Here is a 22457-nt window from a genome sequence, read left to right on the forward strand (position 1 = left end):
TTCGGAGGCTTTGACCACTCCTACTCTAAGGCTTGTGATTGTTGATCGTTTTTGTTGGGCAATCCACTATCAGTTTGAATATAACAAAAATATTGAAGTACAACTTTGCAACAAGTATATCAACAACTTTAGGATGTGGAGTGTTGCGTTTTCGGTTGTTAGAGTGGCATCGCTCGATCGTTGGAGTCGCGTCATGGAGTAGCATGATTGTCCTTGGAGCAGCGCGTAGGAGAAACATTACGAAAATCAAGTATATTCAACCATCTGCTCGAGACCCTCTTTTATGGGGTGTTGAAGGCGCCTCCTGCTCGAATTTCTATCCCCAAATCCGTGATACTTATAAGCTCCACTTTTTGTGAACTTCATCCATTCGAAGACGCCTTCAAGCTCCTAGAAGGTGCCTTCCATCCCTGGTCCAAGGCGCCTTCAGCTCCCTTCTGACTGAAGCTTGGGCTAAGGCACCCGAAGCGCCTCCAACAGCCTCGGAGGTGTGTCGGATACTGTTCATCCGAGCATTTCCTTATGCGTTTCCCTTCCTGCAAGGCATATTAGTCCACAAATAAAATATACCCTACAAAACAAAGTTTGCACAATAAAATATGAATAATAAATTATTTGACCACCTCCAAACTGTCCGATTCTGACTTTCAGATTTCCCGAAAATTCTAGGTCGAACTGACGCCTACTATTCTCTCAATGGGGAACACATCCTCACCTATTCCTCTCAAGAGAAATTATCTTTTTGCCAGATCGGTCCTCCAGACCATCTGGACATTTGCTTAACGTTTGAGACTTCAGGTCTTCATGTTGAACGTTCGCTCCACAACCCATCCAGACTTCCACATGGTCTGTGACCACTAGGATTTTCACCTAGAGTCCCCCGACTCTAGGATTTCACCCAAAGTGCTCGACCCACCAAGACTTCGCCTAATCCCTCATATTAGGACTTCATGCCTAACCGCAGCTAGAATTTTCCTTTACCTAAGGTTACCTCCCATAAGGTTTTTCACCTGCCTAGAATCCAATAGGACATTTACCTAAGAACACTTAGGACTTTTCTACAAGCTCATTCACACTTGTTAGACTACAAGTAACCTTAATTTTGGATCCTTTGCCGCAATCAAAACTTAGGTTAGATCGTTTGATGCTCCCTGCACCAACACTTTTAGCATTGAAATCGTGTTAATATGGTAGATCTGGACTATAAATACATATTTCATCAAACAAGAAATATGTAAATATATAGATTAATTGAAAAGATGTTCACATATCAAAAGAGTTACTCCCTACATTCTAGAATCAAGAGAACTACTCCCTTGCAAAGAAATTACAAACTAAAGACATTAATAAAAGTATTCATACATGTCAAAATAAAGAATAACGATAGAAGAAATGCTTAGAGAGAAGATCTTGGTGTATTCGGAGTGGTTCCCTTGTGTTGGATGTGGACATATCACCGAAGTTAATGAAGATGATGCCTTTAAGGTTCCCAAGAGGGTAAAACCCACTCCCAAGGAGGGGGATGAAGTTCTCTAGTCCAAGAGTGGTCAATCAAGGATTTGTTTGACTCTTTTATACCTTCCCTCCAGTGATCTAGAATTGCAGGTTTATATGGATCCATCAAAATGGGATTTTCTACCCTTAGACTTTGTTTTCTAGAGTTGGCTTCCTGAATCAAAATTGTAGAGCTTGAAAATATCTATATTTTTATAGGAGGTTCAACTCCTATCTCCAACCTAGTCAAAAGTTATGATCCTTCAAAATTTAACCTATAATTTGGATTATGATCTATCATGTTTACAAGGCTCCATCAAACCAGATTTTTGATCATTATATATGGTTTTCTCGAATTAGACTCTGAAGTAAAATTGTAGATTTTAAAACTATCTATATTTTCATATGTGACATGATTTATGATTATAATTATTCGAAATTTGATCTATAGTGTAGACAGAGACTGATACTGGCCATACTAGTTCACACAGGCACCGTGTGATTAATATTATATTTTTTTTTACAAATAATAACGTACAAAACTAATACACTATCAAATATATTTTGACAACACATAATCCATACTGTTAAAATTAATTATTAACAATGGGCTGTTGTGTGCCGTTAAAAATATGTATGTGGAAATAAACTTTTAACAGCACTCAAAATTGCATTGTTAAAAGAGGTTTTTTTAATGCGCCCAAAATTGACTCGTCCGCGTTCAAAACTTTAGCGGTGTCCGACCCTTCTTAATTTTTTGTTAACCTAAACTTAGCCTTCCCGCAGCGAGTCTCCTTTCCTGTCCGTGATATTTTCTATCGCCGACAAGTTGCCGACGAGGGAGCGAGTGACCAAGAGGCAGCGAGCGCCAGTTGCTTGAGAGGTGGCCGATGAGTCAGCGAACAACGCCCACTCGTGAGGCGGTCGCTACCTTACCAACGCGTGAGGCAGCCGTTGACTCACCAAGCAACGAGCGATTGCTTCGAGTGCAGGAGGTTCGCAAGCATCTCCATCACCACCGATGACTTCATTCCCTTCATGGGGACGGGTAGACTTCTCCTTTTCCCTGCTGATATCTCTCGGAGCAAATTTGTCGGTGTTAGGATGTGATTATTTTTCTCAGAACTTTTTTTATTAACGTAAAATTGATCTGATTTCCTTGTTCTCATAATTTTTTGTATTAATCGAATGGTTTAGGCGAGACCAATTTTCTTGGAGGTGTTGCTAGGGCAAAAGGAGTGAAAGGGTTCAATCCAGAAGCTGCTAAATTTATTTATTTATTTATTTTTTCAAAATTTGCCTTGCTAAGGTATTAACCGATGATAATTCTACATTGCTTGAACCAGATAACATAGATAATTATTTTCAAAGGGTTCAACATTGCAGTATGATAATTATTTTCGAAGCCAGAGGCTGAAATTGGATTTCCTGGAGTTTTTGAACTCGTGAATTTAAGTGACAGTAGGTTTCCCTTTATCATTTTTTTCCTTCAATTTTTTAACCATAACTAAATTGATTAAGCTATTGATTTGATGTACTCGATGATAGTGCAAAAGAAGACTTAAGGTTGTTGTTGCCTCTAGTGCTGAGAGGATCAAGGTTGATGCAAATTTGGTTGCTGTTGGTCTACCTATTTCTCTATCAATAGCTCACGAATTCGTTGTCCATTTTGTTGGCTGATAATTTAGACTATCTTATACATTATGATGTCAGTTCTGTCCTGCCCAGAGTTAGTTTACATATTATTGAGCAATATACGTGAATTTCTTGCTACTATAACATATACCATAAAGGCTTAATTTTGTCCACATTGTTGATTTTTAGTATATCAATTATTGTTTTCACTCATATTAGATCTGTGTAAAAAAAATATATGACACCAAATAACCAACCCACAAAGGAACTTTAAAAGGCTAGCCTATATCACATAACCATTTTCTTAGTTTCCCTGTGCAAAGAAGAAACAAAACCATCATATTAAAGGTAAAATATTTTTTCTAAGGCTTACATTCTCATCTCTCTTAATCTTTGGCTAGTCTTTGCCTTGAGAAGATGAACATCTTTCCTATAATTGAAGAATTTAATTGTTTGGTCTTTTTGAGGTTTATCTGCAGATATATACTATTGAAATGTAGCCTATCATTTGCATGCAGATTGTATGATATTTTTTTGTTGTTTAATTATGTCATATTGATTTTTGAATGCACCTATGAGATTTATTGAGTTAGGTCTATAGTAAACTAATTTCTATTTTCAAGAATCAAATATACAGTGGTATGATATGTTACGACCAAGGGGAGCTAGCTAGAGGAGGGTAAATAATTTCTCTCGCTTTGACGAAGATGAGTTACAATGGAGTACTTAAAGTGAAGAACTTTTCAGTGCTAACACAAAGATTTACTTAGTATCCACCTCTTGAAGATGACTAATCCAAGGATCCACACAGTGCACACATTTTTACTATGAAAACACTTCTTCTTGGAAATAATTAGGAGAAGGAGAAGCCTCGTACAAGCTCACAACACGAAATACACCAAAAAGAGAGAGAACAAATACAATGAAATCTTACACGAGATTACAACAATAAAATCTTAGCTTGCTCTCTTCCTATTGCTCGAATCTGTCTCTTGGTAGATGGAAATGCAACCGCACTAAGCTCCAAGAACTCCCAAGAATTGGCATTGAGTGTTGTGTCGAGAGAGTTGCTTCAATCTGTCATGAAAACTCTTTTCTAAGGTTACCTTGGGAGCCTTAATCGTTTAAGAATTTCCTAAGCGATTACCACGTCAGCAACCTTCTCAGAATGACTATATTTTTGAACCTAAATGATTACCCCAATCGCTTAAGAGGGGCGGAATCAATTAGCTTTATTGATTCCACTTCCTTTTGCTCAATCACGAGAAATTAAAGATCGTAAGCAATTATGCTACCTTGCTTAATCACTTACCACCTTTTCAATTTCCTTATAGAAAAGGCCTTAAGCAATCAGGATGATCGCTTAAGCCATCCTGAATCTTAAGCGATTCAGGTTGCTTTTGTAATTGTAATTTTGAGCATTAAGTGATTAAGATGAAGCTTAATCGCTTAAGCTCTGCCAAATTAAATAGATTATCCTAATCGATTTGGCAACCCTAGCTCCTAACCTGAGTCCTAGGGTTCCCTGTCCAACATCTAGTCAACTATGATCTATTAGGACTCTTTATTGCCAAGTATCTGATCACCTTTGACCTGTTGGGACTTCTCCAATAAATGTTCAGTCAATCCTTTTACCCACTTAGACTTTTCTTCTCATACCAAGTGTCCGGTCCTCCATGATCCATTTGAACTTCCAAACACTAGGTGTTCGGTCAACTTTTGACCCACCTGGATTTTCCAATGTCTGGTTTCACTCACCAGAACTTTTCACCACCTAGTTTCACTCACTAAGATTTTTCCACCTGACTTCACTGACTAGGGTTTTCTCATTGCCCGACTTTACTCTCCGGGACTTCTAACTGTCCGGCTTCACTCATCGAGACTTTCTAACTGCCTGACTTCACTCACTAGGACTTTCTGTTGGAGATTTTGTACGACCGACTAGAAGGGAGGTTAGATAGACGACACCCCCAAATCAATTGCTTCCTACGTATTCATTAGTGCGCAAGCAGAAATACAATACTAATATGAATACGAAAGCTAAAAAACAATAAGAGAAAGAACAAGCAAACTGCTAACACATTTCCTTTCACTTGGTTTAGAGATTAGGACTCCTAATCCACGACTGTCTGTAAGGTAGACAATCCCTATCTGTCAGTGGATCAGCCCACGACAAACTCCGGCTATCTCAAATCTCCTTGTGGGTGGAGAAACCTCGCCATAACTCTTACCAAGACCTCTTGGAATACAATGAGCACTAGAAACTTTAGTGACTACTAATTAGGCTTTAACCAAGTCTAATTTCATCACCTTGGTCAGCCATCCCAAGCTCCATCTTATAGAGCTTGGGAAGAAACGACCCTACTATTTTACTGTTATCAGTCGACTGGTCCTTCCATTAGTCGACTGGTGTCAACCCAACGGTACTCCAACGGCTCTTTACCAGTTGACTGGTCCATACACCAGTCGACTGATCCCAGCTGTTCGGGCACATAACCTCTCTGTGCTCACCCCCAGTCTACTATCCCAGTACTAGTCGACTGATACAACCCTAAACCTAGGGTTCCCCTTCCCGAGTACATTTCTCTCGCACTCAGACCCTCACGACCCACTTGACTCTTCTTTGCAGCCTTGACCTCTTGCCTTCAAGCCTATTTCCTTAGGCTCTCGTCCCTCGGATGCATCCAAGCTCGCAGCTCATCCCCAATGCTATCCTTCGCATATGCCTCGAAGTCGCTTCCCTCAGCCCTTGTCCTTGCTGCCTTGCCCACGGTCCCTCGGATGGTTTATCCTTCACCTGACCCGAAGCCATCAAGTTGAGTCATATGTGTATCCTGTTAGAGTGTATACTAAAAGCCTAGCTTTTGTAAACATTTATTTTTGAAATAAAAGAATCACATTGGTCAAATGTCTACATTTATTTGCTAAGTGTAGTTGTTCAATTAATTTGTATTGTAGATAACATGGTGTGTGGTGTCACACACAGAAGATCATGTTATCAGTTCTTTATAAATTATAAACAAATGTTCACGACTAAGATAGAAAGGAACAAACTGTTGGAATAGTCGTAGTGTAATTAGGTATTAGTTTATCTTGACTAATAAATTACACTAGTACACTCTTAGTGTATTAAGTAGGACCATTTAAGGTAAATTCTTTTTATACCGACTTAATAAAAGAACAAGACCTTAGTTATTATGGAAGTGTGTGCTCTTAATCCTAATATAATAACAAACACATATATTTGATATTTATTTTTTTGATTTATCAAAGGGTGAGATTTAGCTCGATAAATCAATAGGCCCAATAAGTTGTGAAATGATATTACTTATACTGTGTGTTGTTGATTATAAAAGGAAATTGTGTCCTAGTCATCTAGGTTGAGAATGCCCCCAAGAGGAGCTCATAAGGATTGCCATGTTAAACCCTGCAGGTGGACTTAGTCCGACATGACGATGAAGTTGAGTGGTACTACTCTTGGACTAAGATATTAATTAAAGCGAGTTGCCAGTAACTCAATTAAATTAATGGGCATTCGATATCTTAAACACAGGGAGACTGACACACTCATAATAAGAAGGAATCCATAATGTAATTTGGGATTGGTGCGGTAGTACAATAATAACTCTCTAGTGGAATGAGTTATTATTGATGAACTTGAGTTGTGTGTTCGGGGCGAACACGGGATACTCAAGCTTGTCGGGAAGCCAAAATCAATTTCTCCTCTAGGTCCCTGTCGTATCCTCAATGAAGCCTCAAATCCACTCATGAAAAGCTCATCTTGGTGTCCAAGAGGGGACCGACCCATGGCTTGGTGACCAAGCCATAGGGGTCGACCACTTTCTTCTCAAAGGGGTCGGCCCTTTGCTTGGTGCCCAAGCAAGGAGGGGTCGGCCACCATAATCCAAATTAGGAGGGGTGTTTTAAATTTTTAAAATCTTCTCTTTGTAGATAACTACAAGTTTTAAAAGAATGATTTTAAATTTACAAAACTTTCCTTATTTGAATTAGGCCACATGGTTTTAAAGAAAGTTTAATAGTTTTAAAACTTTTCTTTTTTAACCATCCTCATGGTTTTGAAAAAAAAAGAAGGGAGTTTTAAATTTGAAACTTTCTATTTTTGTAACCATGTTAAAAAAGGAAATTTTAGAAGAGAAGTTTTAAATTTTAAAACTTGGTTTTAATTTTTTAAAACTTTCCTTTTTTAACATCCACATTAAGAAATTAAAAGAGCTTATAAAATTTTATAAGAGCTTTCCCTCTTTGCTTATAAAATTTTTACAAAGATTATTTTCTTTCTTTTAAGGGCCAGCCACCCTTGCTTGGTGCCCAAGTAAGGGGCCGACCAATCAATCAATTAAAGGAGAAAAGGAAAAATAAAAGGGGAAAAGGAAAAACAAGAGGAAGATTTTAATTTTTAAAAAAATCTTTCCTTATTTGCCTTGGGCAAGTATTATAAAAGAAGGGGAGGAGAGACCTCATGAAATATCAATTCTTATTCTCTTGCTGGAGCTCTCTCTTGTGGTCGGCCCTCTCTCTTTCCTTTCCCCTTGCTCTCTTTTGTTCCTTGGTGGTGGTGGTGGCTGAATACTAGAGAAGGAGGAGGAGCTTTTGAGTGGTGTTCATCTTGGAGGATCGTTGCCCACACGACGTCCGAGAGGAGACGAGGAATACGGCAGAAGATCTCGAGGTTATTAGTATATAAAGAAGAGGTATAACTAGTAATTATTTTCCGCATCATGCTAGTTCTTCTTTGTATGAATTCCAAACACAAGAGACATATGATTCTAGAGTTTCAAATTTGTGATTTGAGTTTATGTTTTTTTTTGTTTTTCGAATTTGTGATTCGATTGTTCTTTTTGGTTAAGCTTAGAGTTATATAAGGAAATTAAATATTAGCTTTCCTTAAAAGGCTTTGTCTAGGTGGTAGTAGATGATCTCATACCCAAAAAGGACTAGTGCTTCGCCATGTAGTCCTGGAAGCCAATTTTAGAAATTAATATTTAATTAAATTTATAACATAGGTGGATTTGGATCAATAATGTTAAGTATCGTTTGCGATCCAAATCTAAACCATTAAGAACAGATAAGTTAAATTTGGAATCAATAATGTTAAGTTCCGTTTGCAATTCCTAATTTAATTTTTAAACAACACAATAGGTTGTTTAGGAAAGGTTCGTCACTTGTACAAAATTTTTGTACAGTAGAGCCGGTACGATCTTCCTACGACCAACCAACATATCCTACAAACCTGCACACTCACATACACATATCAAATAACAAGGGTAAATTTAAATTAAACCCTTTGCCCAAACACCAAAACACATGGTCGCACAGACCATTAGGATTGCTCCAACACTTTCCAGCTGCTTGACTTTACTCACTATGACTTTTCTCACTACCCGACTTCACTCACCGGAGCTTCTCACCACCTAGCTTCACTCACTAGGATTTTTTCACTTTCTGGCTTCAATCACTGAGACTTTCCAACTGTCTGCTTTACTCACTGGGACTTGTCACATCAAGTGTCCGGTCAACATTGACTCATTTGATTTTTCTTCTGCCAACTATCTCGTTGATCTTGTCCTTACCTAACTTCCAGTTAAGACTTTCCCAGTCAAGTATCCGGTTAACCTTGACCTACTTGACTATTTTCTCACTTCAAATTGGTCAATCTTTGACTAGAGGAGACTTGCACGAACATTCTTCTTAATGAACAATTACATTTGTAATTTTCATATATTATTAAATATCAAAACTTAAGATCAAACTGATCAATTTTAACCCAGGGATAATTACACCAATATAATGATGCATTCTATAGCAATGCTAAAGTAAATTGAAGTTTTTATGCTCTAGCAGTTCTTCTCAACTTATGAGATGAAATTACTCCAGTTACAATTATTCTTGGTGATATTATTTTCTAGTTCATTGTTAAGACAACTCCTTTAGGCACACAAAATTCGAGGTTTTATCTTTTTCCTACAATATCTCAAAGCTAATAAATTTAATGATCTGAAATGTCTTATGGATATCAAGTTTAATGCAATTGTATCTGCTGATGTATTTGAGAATTTGAAGCCTACTTTAGATATATTCTTAGTTGCATCAAAGAATTTGAATGTTCTTGAATAAGAGGTATTTCATATCATAATTCTTCATATCAATCTTATTTCACTATTGAAAAGATACAAATAATACATCATTTTAGTAAGCTTACATGAAACTCAAAAAAAATTATTTTTCAGTGAATATATCATTCCAGAATTTGGAAAAAAAAAACCACTAGAAAATCCATAGACACAGTTTGCTTCATGGTGCATGTTAAGCATATTGTAATTTGGGTTGCAACGATTCACATTGTGTACATGTTGTGCATTTTCGTCTGCCACAATGTTTGTCTTCACATGATTATGAGATGTGTCTATTCAATTATATATAGAGTATATTTTACTCTATAAAATATGCTTTCTTGAACCGATGATGAATCAAATTGATGTGTTCAAAAGATGAGAAAAATGAGAAGAAAAAAACACAACAAAACATCTATTGATGAAATTTAAGTTATATTGTATTTTTTTTAAAAAATCTTAATTTACTTTAATAAAGTATACTTATGCATTTCAATCTCTTTATGCTATTTTAAAAAAAAATATAGCTAAGAGACATCACATTCCTTTTAGTGGATCTTGTTGGAAAGTTTGGATTGATAAGAGTTTGTTAGAGAAGGTGGACCTAATTCGATTAAATGAAGAAATAATTTTTCTTAAGGATGCAATAGGAAGCACAATCACTTTTTCTTTATTTGAGTTAATAGGTTTGTATGACTGATATAAATTTTACTTATTTTATCATGTATGTTTTTTAGGAGAAGGTACAGATGCTAAAGGGAGAGATTAATGAGAAATTGCTGGATAAGATGAAGGCTAAGATGGAAGTCTTGAGAACGAAACGAACACTGGTAGCCAGTGGAACATTGTTGGATGCATATTAGATTGAAGTAGTGTGGAAATACTTTGATAGTGAAATCTTTGAATGTTAGTGATTCATGATTTTTTAGTTAATTTAGATTAATTTGTGAGCTTTGTAAAAAAATAATTAGATGAATAAAAATTATGTATTCACCTTTTGATTGTATTTTATAATTTTTATTTATATTTTAAGTGATGGATGAATTGTGATAATGTCTCAATCTTAAATTTAAATTATATATTTTAAATAAATGTTAATAATAATTGTATGGTATTTTAACTGCAGCGCACACTGAGCACTTCGAATGTTGTTAACTGTAACGCGCGATGCACACTACCAATGCTATTAATTGTAGAGTGCATCGTACGCTATGAATGCTCTTAACAATAGTGTGCGCCGTGTGCTGTGAATGCTCTTAACCGCAGTGAGTGTTGCACTCTAAGAATTCTCTTAACCGTAGCGCGTGACGCACGGCATGTGCTGCGAAAGCTATTAACCACAATGCGTGGCGCACATTGTCAATGTCTTGAGACTTTCAACATCTTGTAGTTGTGCAACGTGCGATGCGCGTTGTAGATAACATAATTGCACGCTGCAGAAAGTCAAATATGATATAGTGATATCTCACCCATGATATTTTTTGCATGCAACTTTGTCCCAAACGACCACCAGGTCACAACCTACATATCCAAGTGGTTTAAAGAACGATTGTCCTCATTTGGTACTACATTGAGGCTTGTAGACCAGGACATGACAGACTTCTATTACGATAATTCTTGGTAAGTATTTTGCATATAAAATGTATTCTGTAGTTTAAAATTAAATATTAACTCTCAAAATTTATTATTGCAGAAGAGGTATGTTTGGGAGGAGGGTCAAGAGGCCGAATTTAAAAAAATTTGGAACTACTGCTCTAAACTATGCAGGGACATATTATATAAGTGGAGGTAGAGGGGCACTAGGCCATTCAAGATCTCTGATATAGTTTATGAGACTTGGAGAGCCATTTGGGCTACCCAGTATTGGTAGTCTAATTCAACGATTACTCAAGGTAATCACAATTCAAAGCCTACTAGGTTGAGCACTAGATCCACAAAACATACTATTGGATCTCGTTCTATCCTTGAGCATGCATCTGACTTGGTAAGTTTAAAATTAAGTTATATAAAAATATCTTACATATATTTTTTAATTAGTTTTAATATACTTGCATTCTCTATAAGTAGGTTGCTGAATTACAGAGACCTACCACTTGTTGGGAGCTATTTAACAAGACCCATAAGAAAAAAGGATGGGTCATTTGTTGATCGACGTATCTCAACAATTAATGTAAGAATATTAACTTTCATGAATATATTTGTAGACTTTATATGGAGGTTAATAAAATTAATATTTTGACACAAGAAGCAATGCCCAATAGAATTGCATATGCATCTCTGAGAGGGGTCACAACTGTTAGGATCCTTCGTACGGAGGCTAGAGAGGGGGGTGTGAATAGCCGACCCCAAATCGTCGTTTCTTTCTACAAAACGTGTTAGCGCAGCGGAAAATACAAAGAAACGAAAAAGAAGAAAACCAAACCTTAACACAAGGATGTAACGAGGTTCGGAGATTATGGCTCCTACTTCTCGGCGTGTCCGTAAGGTGGACGAGTCCAGTCAATCCGTCGGTGGATGAGCCCCCGGAGAACCGGCTAATACAATATACTCCTTGTGGGTGGAGAAACCTCACCACAAACGTTTGCAACAGCAAACAAAGAGTACAAGAACAGTAAGAAAAGCAATACAATATGAATACAATAGCACTCTACCAATTGCTTGCTTTCTTGTCGACTGGAGGTGAAGCAGCAACTTCTCGGATCCAGCAGCTAGAACACCAGATCGAAGCTCACGCGAAGCTTCGAGGCGAGCTCAATCAAAGCTCAGATGAAGCGAAGCTTCAGCAGCAGAAGAACAAGTTCTAGAAGAAAAGAAGAAGTCACAGCGGCGACCCCTTTATACCGCCAAGAAGACAATGAAACTAGCTTGCTACGCAACGGCTTAGATGGACCGATCAGCAAGCCCGATCGGTTCTCGACGGCCGTGGGGACCGATCAGGCCTGATCGGTCCCGGAACGATCGAAGGCTTCACAGAGTTGCCCAACTCTCTCGGATCTGATCGGTCCCCGGACCGATCCCACCTCTCCTGATCGGTCCCGGACCGATCAGCTCCATGCTAATCGGTCCCTGCACCGATCAAGAAGCCCACCTTCGCTTGTTATCCGATTGGTCACCGACTGATCGATACACAACGATCGGATCGGTCTGCAGATCGATCCGAGCTTGGTTTTGCCCAAACCAAGTCCAAGTCTCCCAAACCAACATCCGGTCAACCTTGACATGTTGGTACATCATGCTTAGCATCCGGTCACTCCCTTGACCTGCTAAGACTCCTCACCAAGTGTCCGGTCAATCCCTTTGACCCACTTGGACTTTTCTCTTCGTGTCAAGTATCCGGTCACTCCCTTGACCTACTTGACCTTCTCAACACCAGATGTCCGATCATCCTTGATCCATCTGGATTTTCCCTTGCCCGGCTTCACTCACCAGGACTTTCACCTAGCTTCACTCACTAGGGTTTTCACACTGCCTAACATCCCAGTTAGGACTTTCTCACTGCCTGGCTTCACTCACCAGGACTTTCCAACTGCCTAACATCCCAGTTAGGACTTTCCCACTGCCTGGCTTCACTCACCAAGACTTTCCACACTGCCTAACACCCCAGTTAGGACTTTCTCACTGCCCGGCTTCACTCACCAGGACTTTCCAACTGCCTAACATCCCAGTTAGAACTTTTCCACTGCCTGGCTTCACTCACCAGGACTTTCCGTGCCAAATCTCCGTACTAGGACTTTTCCAGTGCCAAGTCTCCATACTTGGACTTTCCGCGTGCCAAGCTACCTGCTTGGACTTTTCCCCGTGCCAAGTCTCCGTACTTGGACTTTTCCAGTGCCAAGTCTCCATACTTGGACTTTTCGCGAATCAGGTCAACCAGGTCAACCTTGACCTAAGGTTGCACCTACAATCTCCCAAACACCTATTCTTGTCAAACATCAAGAATACAACTCTCTTCTCGTCAAACATCGACATGCAACTCAACTAGGTCAACCTTGACCTAAGGTTGCACCGACAATCTTCCCAAGTCAAACATCAAAATACAACTCGAGTCAAGTCACCTCGAGTCGGGTCAACCAGGTCAACCTTGACCTAAGGTTGCACCAACAACAACCTCTTTCCACCAATAAGGTTAATGACATTTATTATGATATCGTTGGTGGAAAGAAAAAGACCTCCCTCTACAAGTTTGGCTCTCAGGCCAAAGTTGTCTTTGATCGGATGAGGGCTCCACGGATCAGGGGTTGCCTTAGTTCCTCCTCCTCATCTACTGAGGTACACGCATTGCGGGAGGAAAATAAGGATTAGTAGACTTGACTCTCGTCATTGGAGGAGACGATGGTTGAGAGGAATGCAGAGGCACGGGAGATGCACGAGTGATAGGCTTGAACTGAGCAGATAGTTTGTCATATGCAAGTGTTTGCAGTAGCGTTCACTCCGAATTCACAGATGTTGCGCCCGCATTGTTTAGAGTCCCAAGAGACTGCGAGTCCTGACCATTCCCCTGTTGAGTAGATCATTTTGAGGTATGTTATTATTTATCTTAGGGGGTGCTTGGTTCATATAAGGGAATGTGAATGAGAATGAGATTAATAGAAGTGGGGAATGGGAATGGGGGGTTTCCCATTTCCTTCCTTTTGCTAGGGAATGGTTCATTCCCATGTTTGGGGTAATGAATCCGTGGGACCCACCACTAATCCTCCCAACCAAACATCCACTTTCAATCTCTTTCCCATTCCCCACTCTCATTCCCTCCAACCAAGCACCCCCTTAGCTTTTAATGTTTCTCTATGTTTTAGTCAAAAATATTTCTATTATTTTTTAAAAAATTATATGCATTTCTAGTTGTATCATAATTTTCCATGATATTTTCAAATGTTGCATATTTTTATCGTCATATTCAGGTATCCAAAATTTAAAGTGAGGTATGTTTTTTTTTTAAAAAAATTTGTATTAGATTTTCATTAGGATGTTTTGTATGTATGATGTAAACTTTGTGCCCAAATTTTGGATGTATTATGTAATAGATGCTATTACTTTTGGATGTTATTTTGTTTGTGTATGGATTGTATTATTTAAGTTGATATGAATGTTTATTAATGTTATTTTGTGTTGTGAGCTTATTGATATGGATTGTATTGTTCGTTATGAAAATCATTGTTGGTGATTATTATATTTGGATGTAAACAAAGAAAATGGATGAAATTGGGTAATTTTTTTTTAATGAAGATTAGCAACGGATATTAAAATCCGTCGCTAATATATCAACATATAATTAGCCACAAATATTAATTTACTATCGCTAATGTGTTTACGGAATCTAAATTTTATTCAGGATATTAGGGCGTGCGAATAATAATTTATTATTGCTAATTAACGATGGATTTACATAAATCTATCACTAATTAGCTTGCGGAATATTACGACGAAATATATAAATACATCACTATATATATAACAGTGATGACGTTGTATATTCTGTCATAAAAAATGTCAATGACGGAAATCCAAATAACAGAATATATTTTGTCGCTAATTGTATATAGCGACAGAATAAGTCTGTCGTTAAACATTGGATTTTTGTTGTGACCGAGGATATTCTCATAGTGTGTTCTAGAGTTTTGGGCATGATCTCGACTGAATAGTATGCGTTAGAGATTTGAGGCTAGATCCTCTGGTCAAGAATTTTTTGGATCAGAAGAGACCCTATTCATTCATTAGTTGGGTGGACTAGACTTCACCTGTTAAACAGGTGGAATTCAACCCATCCAATCAATGAATGAGCAAGGGATCAGGACTGATCCAGAGATCTTGGACTAGAGGATCCCTGCCTTGAAGATTTGGGGATATTTCCGATCAGAAATATTTTCAAAGTGTGTGTTAAACTTTAAGAAATATTTCTAATTGGGAATGTTTCCATAGTCAGGGATCCGTAAATTAGTATTCATTGTAGAAGGCCTACACACGTTGTTGTTGAATTGATCTCCTTTCTTAAAGACTGAAAGGAAAAAAAAAATCATCAAGTCCACATTTTTGTATTCTGTCTATCTTACGACTCTCTGCACCATGACGAGGAGGAATTGCTCCTTAGATCCTCGCACGGCACCGGAGAAACATCATAGGCTTCTCCTGTCACAAACTCACACTGCCATTTAACTTCCTGTTTCTTGACAAATAAGGTGACATTTCTAATGCAGAGATCTTCAAAAACTGCATCCTTGATACCCTCCAAGACCGGGGCTTTGCCCACTTCAAACCCTATGACGTTGGCGATATGAACCCCCTTAATCCTCGGAAGAGCCTTAGGGTCCCAACCCTCATCTGGGTGATCATTGGAACCCCTGCTAAATCTTATAGGGACCTTAATTCTCTCCATTCTAAGATCAGTAAGCTTGACGTTGGTTATGTATCCTCCTCTGCCGATGTCGGTCTTTATTCTCACTGCGGCAGCTGAGTCCCAGACATGCAGGCCTTCCACCACCACGTTGTTTACTCCGCCTGACATTTCGCTTCCTATTCCAATGCCCGAGCACGTTGGAGTCGTGCCCGAGACCCTTCGGATAATGATGTCGGTGCTTGGGCGAGCCACGGAGATGCCATACTGATCCCAGCCACTCTTCACGGCTACAAGATCATCCCCGCTCTCGATGTAGCAGTCCTCAATGCAGACATGCGAGCTTGAATCTGATATCGAAATATGAAGAAAGTCTTCAAAAACATGAAGAACTTGATAGCGTGCAGTAACTAAACATTCAGGGGAGGGGGTACCTGGATCGATCCCATCTGTGTTCGGAGAATGAAGAGGCGCCAGAACAGTGAGACCTTTGAGCACCACGTAACTGAGAGGATTTTCGCATAAACACCTCTGTTTTTGAGAAAAAGCGAGAATAAGAAGTTAAGTTTTGGGGTCGACCTGCAGTAAACTGGGTGTATCGTCCAAAATGGAGAATTGAGGAAAGTGAGGTTTGAGATGAGAATGTTGTTTGAATTCACTAATTCAAGAAGGTGACCCCGCGTGTGCTGCAGCGTCCTGTTCCACCAAAAGTCCCACCAGATCTTGCCTTGCCCATCGATGCTTCCGTTCTGTCCTGTGACCGAGGACAAAACTTGGATAATCAACGAAGGAGCAAATCTCCTCTTTGCGGACCAAAGGTATACTCTGTACATGTTGGCAGCTGAGAAAGAACACCTGTAACGACGACATCGCTGAGGCCGTCTCCATGGATGAGGCTAATGTGGCGTCCCCCTAATCTCTCCCTCCCACGTCCATACGATGGTAATGGATCGATCACTGGCCACTCCCCGGGATCCTAAAGGAGATCCCAGATCTTTGACTTTCTGAAGAAGATCCAAGTGTCCAAGATGCCAAGAACAGTATGAAACAAATGATAAAATTTACCTGAGATCCAAGAATTACAGCACCTTCTTCCAAGAAGAGGGTGAAATTGCTGGTGAGATTGAAGTTACCGGTGAGCCATCTTCCCCGCGGCACGTTGAGCTGCGAGCCTCCCTTGTCCCCGAACGACTCGAGGTGGCGCACCGCTTTCCGGAACGCCTCGGTATTCGAAGTCCGGCCATCGCCCACCGCTCCGAAGTGCTCGACGGAGAAAACGGCGCGCCTGGGCGTGGCGGCGGGGCGATAGAAGCCGGCGCAACTGTTCCTGTCCGGGTCCTCGTGGCTCGGCGCGGCAGCGGGGGCGGTTTGGAGCCATGGCCAGGACAACAATCCCACAACTCCCAGGGTCATCGCCAGGGAAAGAAGTCGTAGGCTGGCCGGGCACCCGTGACGACGGCATGGGAAGGATCGGAGCATTACTCTGACGTCCATGGCGTTGTCCCATATAGCGATAGGCATGCGCGCGCGCGAGAGAGAGATAGAGATCAGGCGAGGAAGGCGTGATCCGTTACGTTGGGAGGGGAGCTTCGGCTTGGGACGTAAATGGAAGGGAAGTTGCGGCCGGTTCACGAGCGCATGCACACGATCGACAGTTGGCAATCGAAGTAGGAATGCAAATTTCATGCAGAGGAAGGCTGTGAAAGCGTCCGCATACTTCGTGCCACCATAATTGTTATGATTCCTTTTTTTTCTCTAATATGATTTCATATTTAGAAATTATTGAATAGAAAAAAATGAAGACGGAAAGTTAATTAATAATAAATGAATGGAAAATATGGACAGCGTATCAGATTATATATCCATATTAATTAAAATACTTTTTTTTATCAACAATTACATATGAATTTGGTATGTGTGTAGGCAAGATTATTATCAATGTGACTAGACGAGTTATCTCAAAGGATGAGAAGAATGAATGCACATTATAATCACTAGCAAAGTGTGATCTTATTTGAGATCTGCGGAGATGACTTACTAGATACGATGAATGATTAATTGATTAACAAAAGACTTTTTTTTATCCACAGAAGCTTCTTCTTCAAATCTGAGTACAAGGAGACAAGCTAAAAAAATGTTAGCACCCAGAAATTAGGGAGAAGTCCTTGACGAAGACCCTCTGAGACTCAAGTCAGTCACCATCCGAACGAGTGGATGAAGAATAGTAAGAACCTATGCGCGAGAGTATACTTGCAGACGTAAGTGAGCGTACCTTCGTTTTATATACCATTTCACATAACCTCTGTAATCATGAGGTGGCAAAATATATCAGAATTTGTTAAGCAATTCACCATAACCGTTCGAGGAATCTTTATTATACCCACATGTATATCTCTTTTGTTGTTTATAGCTTCTGTTATTGCCAAGATTGTCGAAGGAATATCCTGTTATTATTAGTCCGCTGATGGGAGACACGATGATCCCTGAAGAAGTTTCCAGAAGAATATTTTCCGACACAAAGTTGTTATCATAACAAGTTGTCGGGATATTGTCTGCTGAACATGATTTGGTCGGTCCTTAAGCCGGCCACCCTATTGAGATGATGTTGTCAACTGAATATAATTCGGTTGGTCCTTAAGTCGGCCACCGTATTAGGATGATGCTATTGGTCGAATATAATCCGACTGGTCCTTAAGGCGACCATCCTGTTAAGATAATATTGTTAGCTGAATATAATCCGATCGGTCCTTAAGCCGATCGCTTTGTTAAGATGATATTATTGGTTGAATATAATCCGGTCGGTCCTTAAGCTGATCGCTTTTATTTAGTTGTTCAGTTGTATTCTGTATATTTCACTGCTATGTATCATATTAAGCTGCTCAACCATGTTCTGAGCAACATTAAGATACTTGCTGGAGAATGGTACAGTGCATCATGCTCACGGGAAATCCCTTTGATAATAATATATGTTGTGCTGGAATTCCATTCAAGCGATAATAATATAAGTGTCATATGCCTGATTGGCCCTTTACCTGACCGAGTGTATGATAAGTTACCTAGAGAAGACTTGCTTCATTCTGAGAGACTTGATCAATATATCAGGCTGGGCTGTATTTGTCCTACCTGACTTTTTGTACGGCGGAGACATATAAGTCTGTCTGACTTTATAATTGGACGAGTTTATCTACCTACTGTTCCCCGGTAGTTGGTCTGTTGTGGAGTGAGTCATTCGTTCCAATCGGCCCTTAAGGTCGATCGCCCTTGTTCATGGTCGCCTTAAAATCTGGTCGGTCCTAAGACACCAAATTCCCTGATTCGCTCGGCTTGAGGACTGACTGCCTCCCCATGGCCAAATTAAAACCCAGTCTGGTTAAAACCTAAGAACCTTAACACTGAGCGACTAATCCAGACCAGATGAGAGGATATTACTCTTTTTCAAGTAAGACTGTCACATCATCTTGACTTTGACCGCTCTGTCATCTTTGTTAGGACCTTCGGACGCGGCTAGAGAGGGGGGGTGTGAATAGCCGACCCCAAATTCTCGTTTCTTCCTACAATTTGAGTTAGCGCAGCGGAAATAAAAGATAGAAACGAAGCGGGAGAATATCAAACCTCAGACGCGACGATATAACGAGGTTCGGAGATGATACTCCTACTCCTCGGCGTTTCCGTAAGGTGGACGAATCCTATCAATCTGTTGGTGGATGAGACCCCGGAAAATCGGCTAATGAAAAACTCCTTCTGGGTGGAGAAACCTCGCCACAATTTCTCTTGCAACAGCAAGATCAGAGTACAAGAAATACAGCAAGAAGCCAAGAACAGTATGAATGTAAAAACACTAGTTTGCTTGCCTTCTCGTCGACTGTTGATGAAGCAGCAACTTCACGGATGCCAACCACAGCAGCAACTGATCAGTTGGAAACCCAGCCGAGGGAAGCTCACACGAAGCTTCAGTAATGGAGAGCTCAGCAAAACTCAGATCGCAGGAGCAAGAAGAAGTTCACCAGAATCTCTAGAGGCCCTCCACCTCCACCTCTTGATTTATATGAACCTGTAAAGAAGAAGAAAGAAGACACAGAAATCTAGCCGTTGTGACTCAACGGCTAGACCTGGACCGATCAGGTTCCACCCTGATCGGTCAGGGGACCGATCAGGCCCTAGGCTGATCGGTCCCCAGACCGATCCCAACTCTCACAGAGAGTGGTTGCCGAGCCCTGATCGGTCTGTGGACCGATCAGGCCATAGGTGGATCGGTCCACAGACCGATCCCCTCTCCTTTCTCCGAAGATTGAACGCTACTGTTTGGTTACTGATCGGTCTGGTGACCGATCAGATAACCACAGTGTATCACTGGATCGATCAGCAGACTGATCCAGATACCCATAGTATCACTGGATCGGTCAGCAGACCGATCCAATTTCCCAGCCTTAAACCTAAAGCCTTCCTGATCTAGAGAACAAGCTACCGAGCCCTCTCTGACCTAGTCCGGATAACGAGCTACCGAGCCCTCTCTGACCTAGTCCAGAGAACGAGCTACCGAGCCCTCTCCAACTTCGTCCGGTCCATAGAACGAGCTACCGAGCCCTCTCTGACCTAGTCCGGAGAACGAGCTACTGAGCCCTCTCCGACTCCATCCAGTTCAGAGAACGAGCTACCGAGCCCTCTCTGACTTAGTCCGGAGAACGAGCTACCGAGCCCTCTCTGACCTAGTTCGGAGAACGAGCTACCGAGCCCTCTCCGACTCCATCCAATCTAGAGAACGAGTTATCGAGCCCTCTCCGACCTCCCATGCCAAGCTTCCATACTTGGACTTTTCCCGTGCCAAGCTCCCTGCTTGGACTTTTCCGTGCCAAGTCTCCATACTTGGACTTTTCCCGTGCCAAGCTCCCTGCTTGGACTTTTCCCGTGCCAAGTTCCCTGCTTGGACTTTTCCGTGCCAAGTCTCCATACTTGGACTTTTCCCGTGCCAAGTTCCCTGCTTGGACTTTTCCGTGCCAAGTCTCCATACTTGGACTTTTCCCGTATCAGGTCAACTCAAGTCGGGTCAACCAGGTCAACCTTGACCAAAGGTTGCACCCACAATCCCCCAAGTTCCTATTCTTGTCAAACATCAAAATACAACTTTTCTATTCTTGTCAAACATCAAAATATACCTCGAGTCAGGTCAACTCGAGTTGACCTAAGGTTGCACCAACAATCTTGACTCCTACTACTATGTCAGCTTCCATGTCTACTTATCATAACCTATATCACTAGCTTCCCCTTCAAGTCTAGTCGAAGGAGGTATAGCCAACTAACTAGACACAAGTCTTATTCTTGCCCGCCCGCTCGACCTTTTCGTAGAGCTATTCAGTGATTCGCTCTTCCCTTTTTACCTTAAGGACTTAGAGATTTTTTCAAAAATTGCTTGTTCGCAGCTAGTTCCTTTAGGCAAGGTTACCGAGGACATGCAGAGAGGTTCATGATCAGAGGAATAATATGGTTGTCACCTCTATCATAAATACCCGTTTATGGGTTAGTGTCATGTGACTCTTTTTTTTTTCCGAAATGACTTCTGATGCACGCTATTCCGTATGACTTAATGGAACAACTTTTTGTAGATCAACGGTGTGCTAAAGCGCATGCCGTTTCGATCAAGCGATTGCCATTAAACTAGTCTTTATAAAAACCCTAAGTGCTTGATACTTTCAGTACTGCACACTTCATCTTCTTTGGTTTATTCTCCGGTGAATCTTCCTCCCCAATCTCTTCTTCTTCTGCACCTTAAGTGATTTAGTAGGTTGTTTGCCTCCTGTCAACTCTTTTTATGGCTCAAGAATCATTTGTCCCTTGGTATACCTTTACCTGTTCCACCTTCGATAATCTTGATAGGGCTTACATCCAATCTAGGTATGAAATCTCTAAAGGTTATACCATCGTCCTCCCTTCTCTTAATGATCATCCTCATCCTCCTCCTCCTGACTACATCACCTTCTTTTCTGACCAGCTAGCAGTCGGTATACGCTTTCTTGTCCATCCCTTTTTATCGGAAGTAAGTCAATACTTTCATATCCCTTTATAATAGTCCATCCTAAATGCCATTCGGTGTATATGTGAGATGTTCTTCTTGTTTCGTCTATCGACATCCCTTTTGCTCCTAGCAATCTCTATCTATTTTTCTACCCTAAAAATTCAGAACCTGGGCCTTTTCTTTTACAATCTCAATCAAAGGCAATATTCTTTGATGACATGCCGTCCTCTAATAAGGGTTGGAAATATCACTTCTTCTTTATGCCTGATCTGGTTACTTGATCCACTGAGTGACAATCTTCCTTTCCTCTCTCCTTGACCTTGGAGAGTTTAAGCAAGATCCCTTCTACATTTCTTACCTTCCCCAGCTGAACCACCAACATTTCCAAATTCATAAGTGGCTACATGAAGGCTTTTTATATTTGTTCAGTTTAAACCCCATCCGGAAGAAGTTATCCAACTCTTTTGGTAACTTTTGATAATTTTAATCCTTACGTTATTGCTAACTAAGGTATTTTTTGATTTGCATAGTGAATTCTATTTTAAAATCCATGATTGATGAAGAAATCAAACTAACCAGGGAAAAACTCCACGCTAAGGAGCAAGAACTGTTAGCTGAACGAGGTCTTTCCTCTGCTGCCTCATCCGGGGAGACTTCCGAAAGTCAGGCAGCGGAGTCCATCGCGGTTACCGCTTCTGGGGAGCTACCTCCTGATTCGCTCCCAGCATTGGAGGATCTTCCTTTAAAGAAAAATGTCTCCTCCCAAGAAAAAATGCAAGGGGCACAAACTTACCCTTGTCTCATCTCCTAAGAGGTGGACCCCCTCCTTGGAAACACCCTCTTTGCCCCATCTACAACC

General features: G+C 40.6%; 1 protein-coding gene and 1 long non-coding RNA gene across 2 annotated transcripts; one reads left to right on the plus strand and one right to left on the minus strand.

Annotated features, from left to right (window-relative positions):
* The first annotated feature begins 2219 nt into the window (after positions 1-2219).
* Positions 2220-10313, plus strand: LOC122011577. The gene is made up of 2 exons (XR_006119977.1): positions 2220-2542; positions 9998-10313. It is a non-coding gene; the product is annotated as an uncharacterized LOC122011577 (long non-coding RNA).
* Positions 10314-15303: 4990 nt separating this feature from the next.
* On the minus strand, positions 15304-17001 carry LOC122010856 (probable polygalacturonase). The gene is made up of 5 exons (XM_042567326.1): positions 16654-17001; positions 16444-16564; positions 16168-16342; positions 16023-16093; positions 15304-15938 (listed from the first exon to the last, which is right to left on the minus strand). The coding sequence occupies exons 1-5, from the start codon at positions 16999-17001 to the stop codon at positions 15304-15306; spliced, it is 1350 nt and encodes a 449-aa protein (XP_042423260.1).
* Positions 17002-22457: the final 5456 nt, after the last annotated feature.

Source organism: Zingiber officinale, chromosome 8A (assembly GCF_018446385.1).
Source record: "Zingiber officinale cultivar Zhangliang chromosome 8A, Zo_v1.1, whole genome shotgun sequence".
Classification (NCBI taxonomy): Eukaryota; Viridiplantae; Streptophyta; class Magnoliopsida; order Zingiberales; family Zingiberaceae; genus Zingiber; species Zingiber officinale.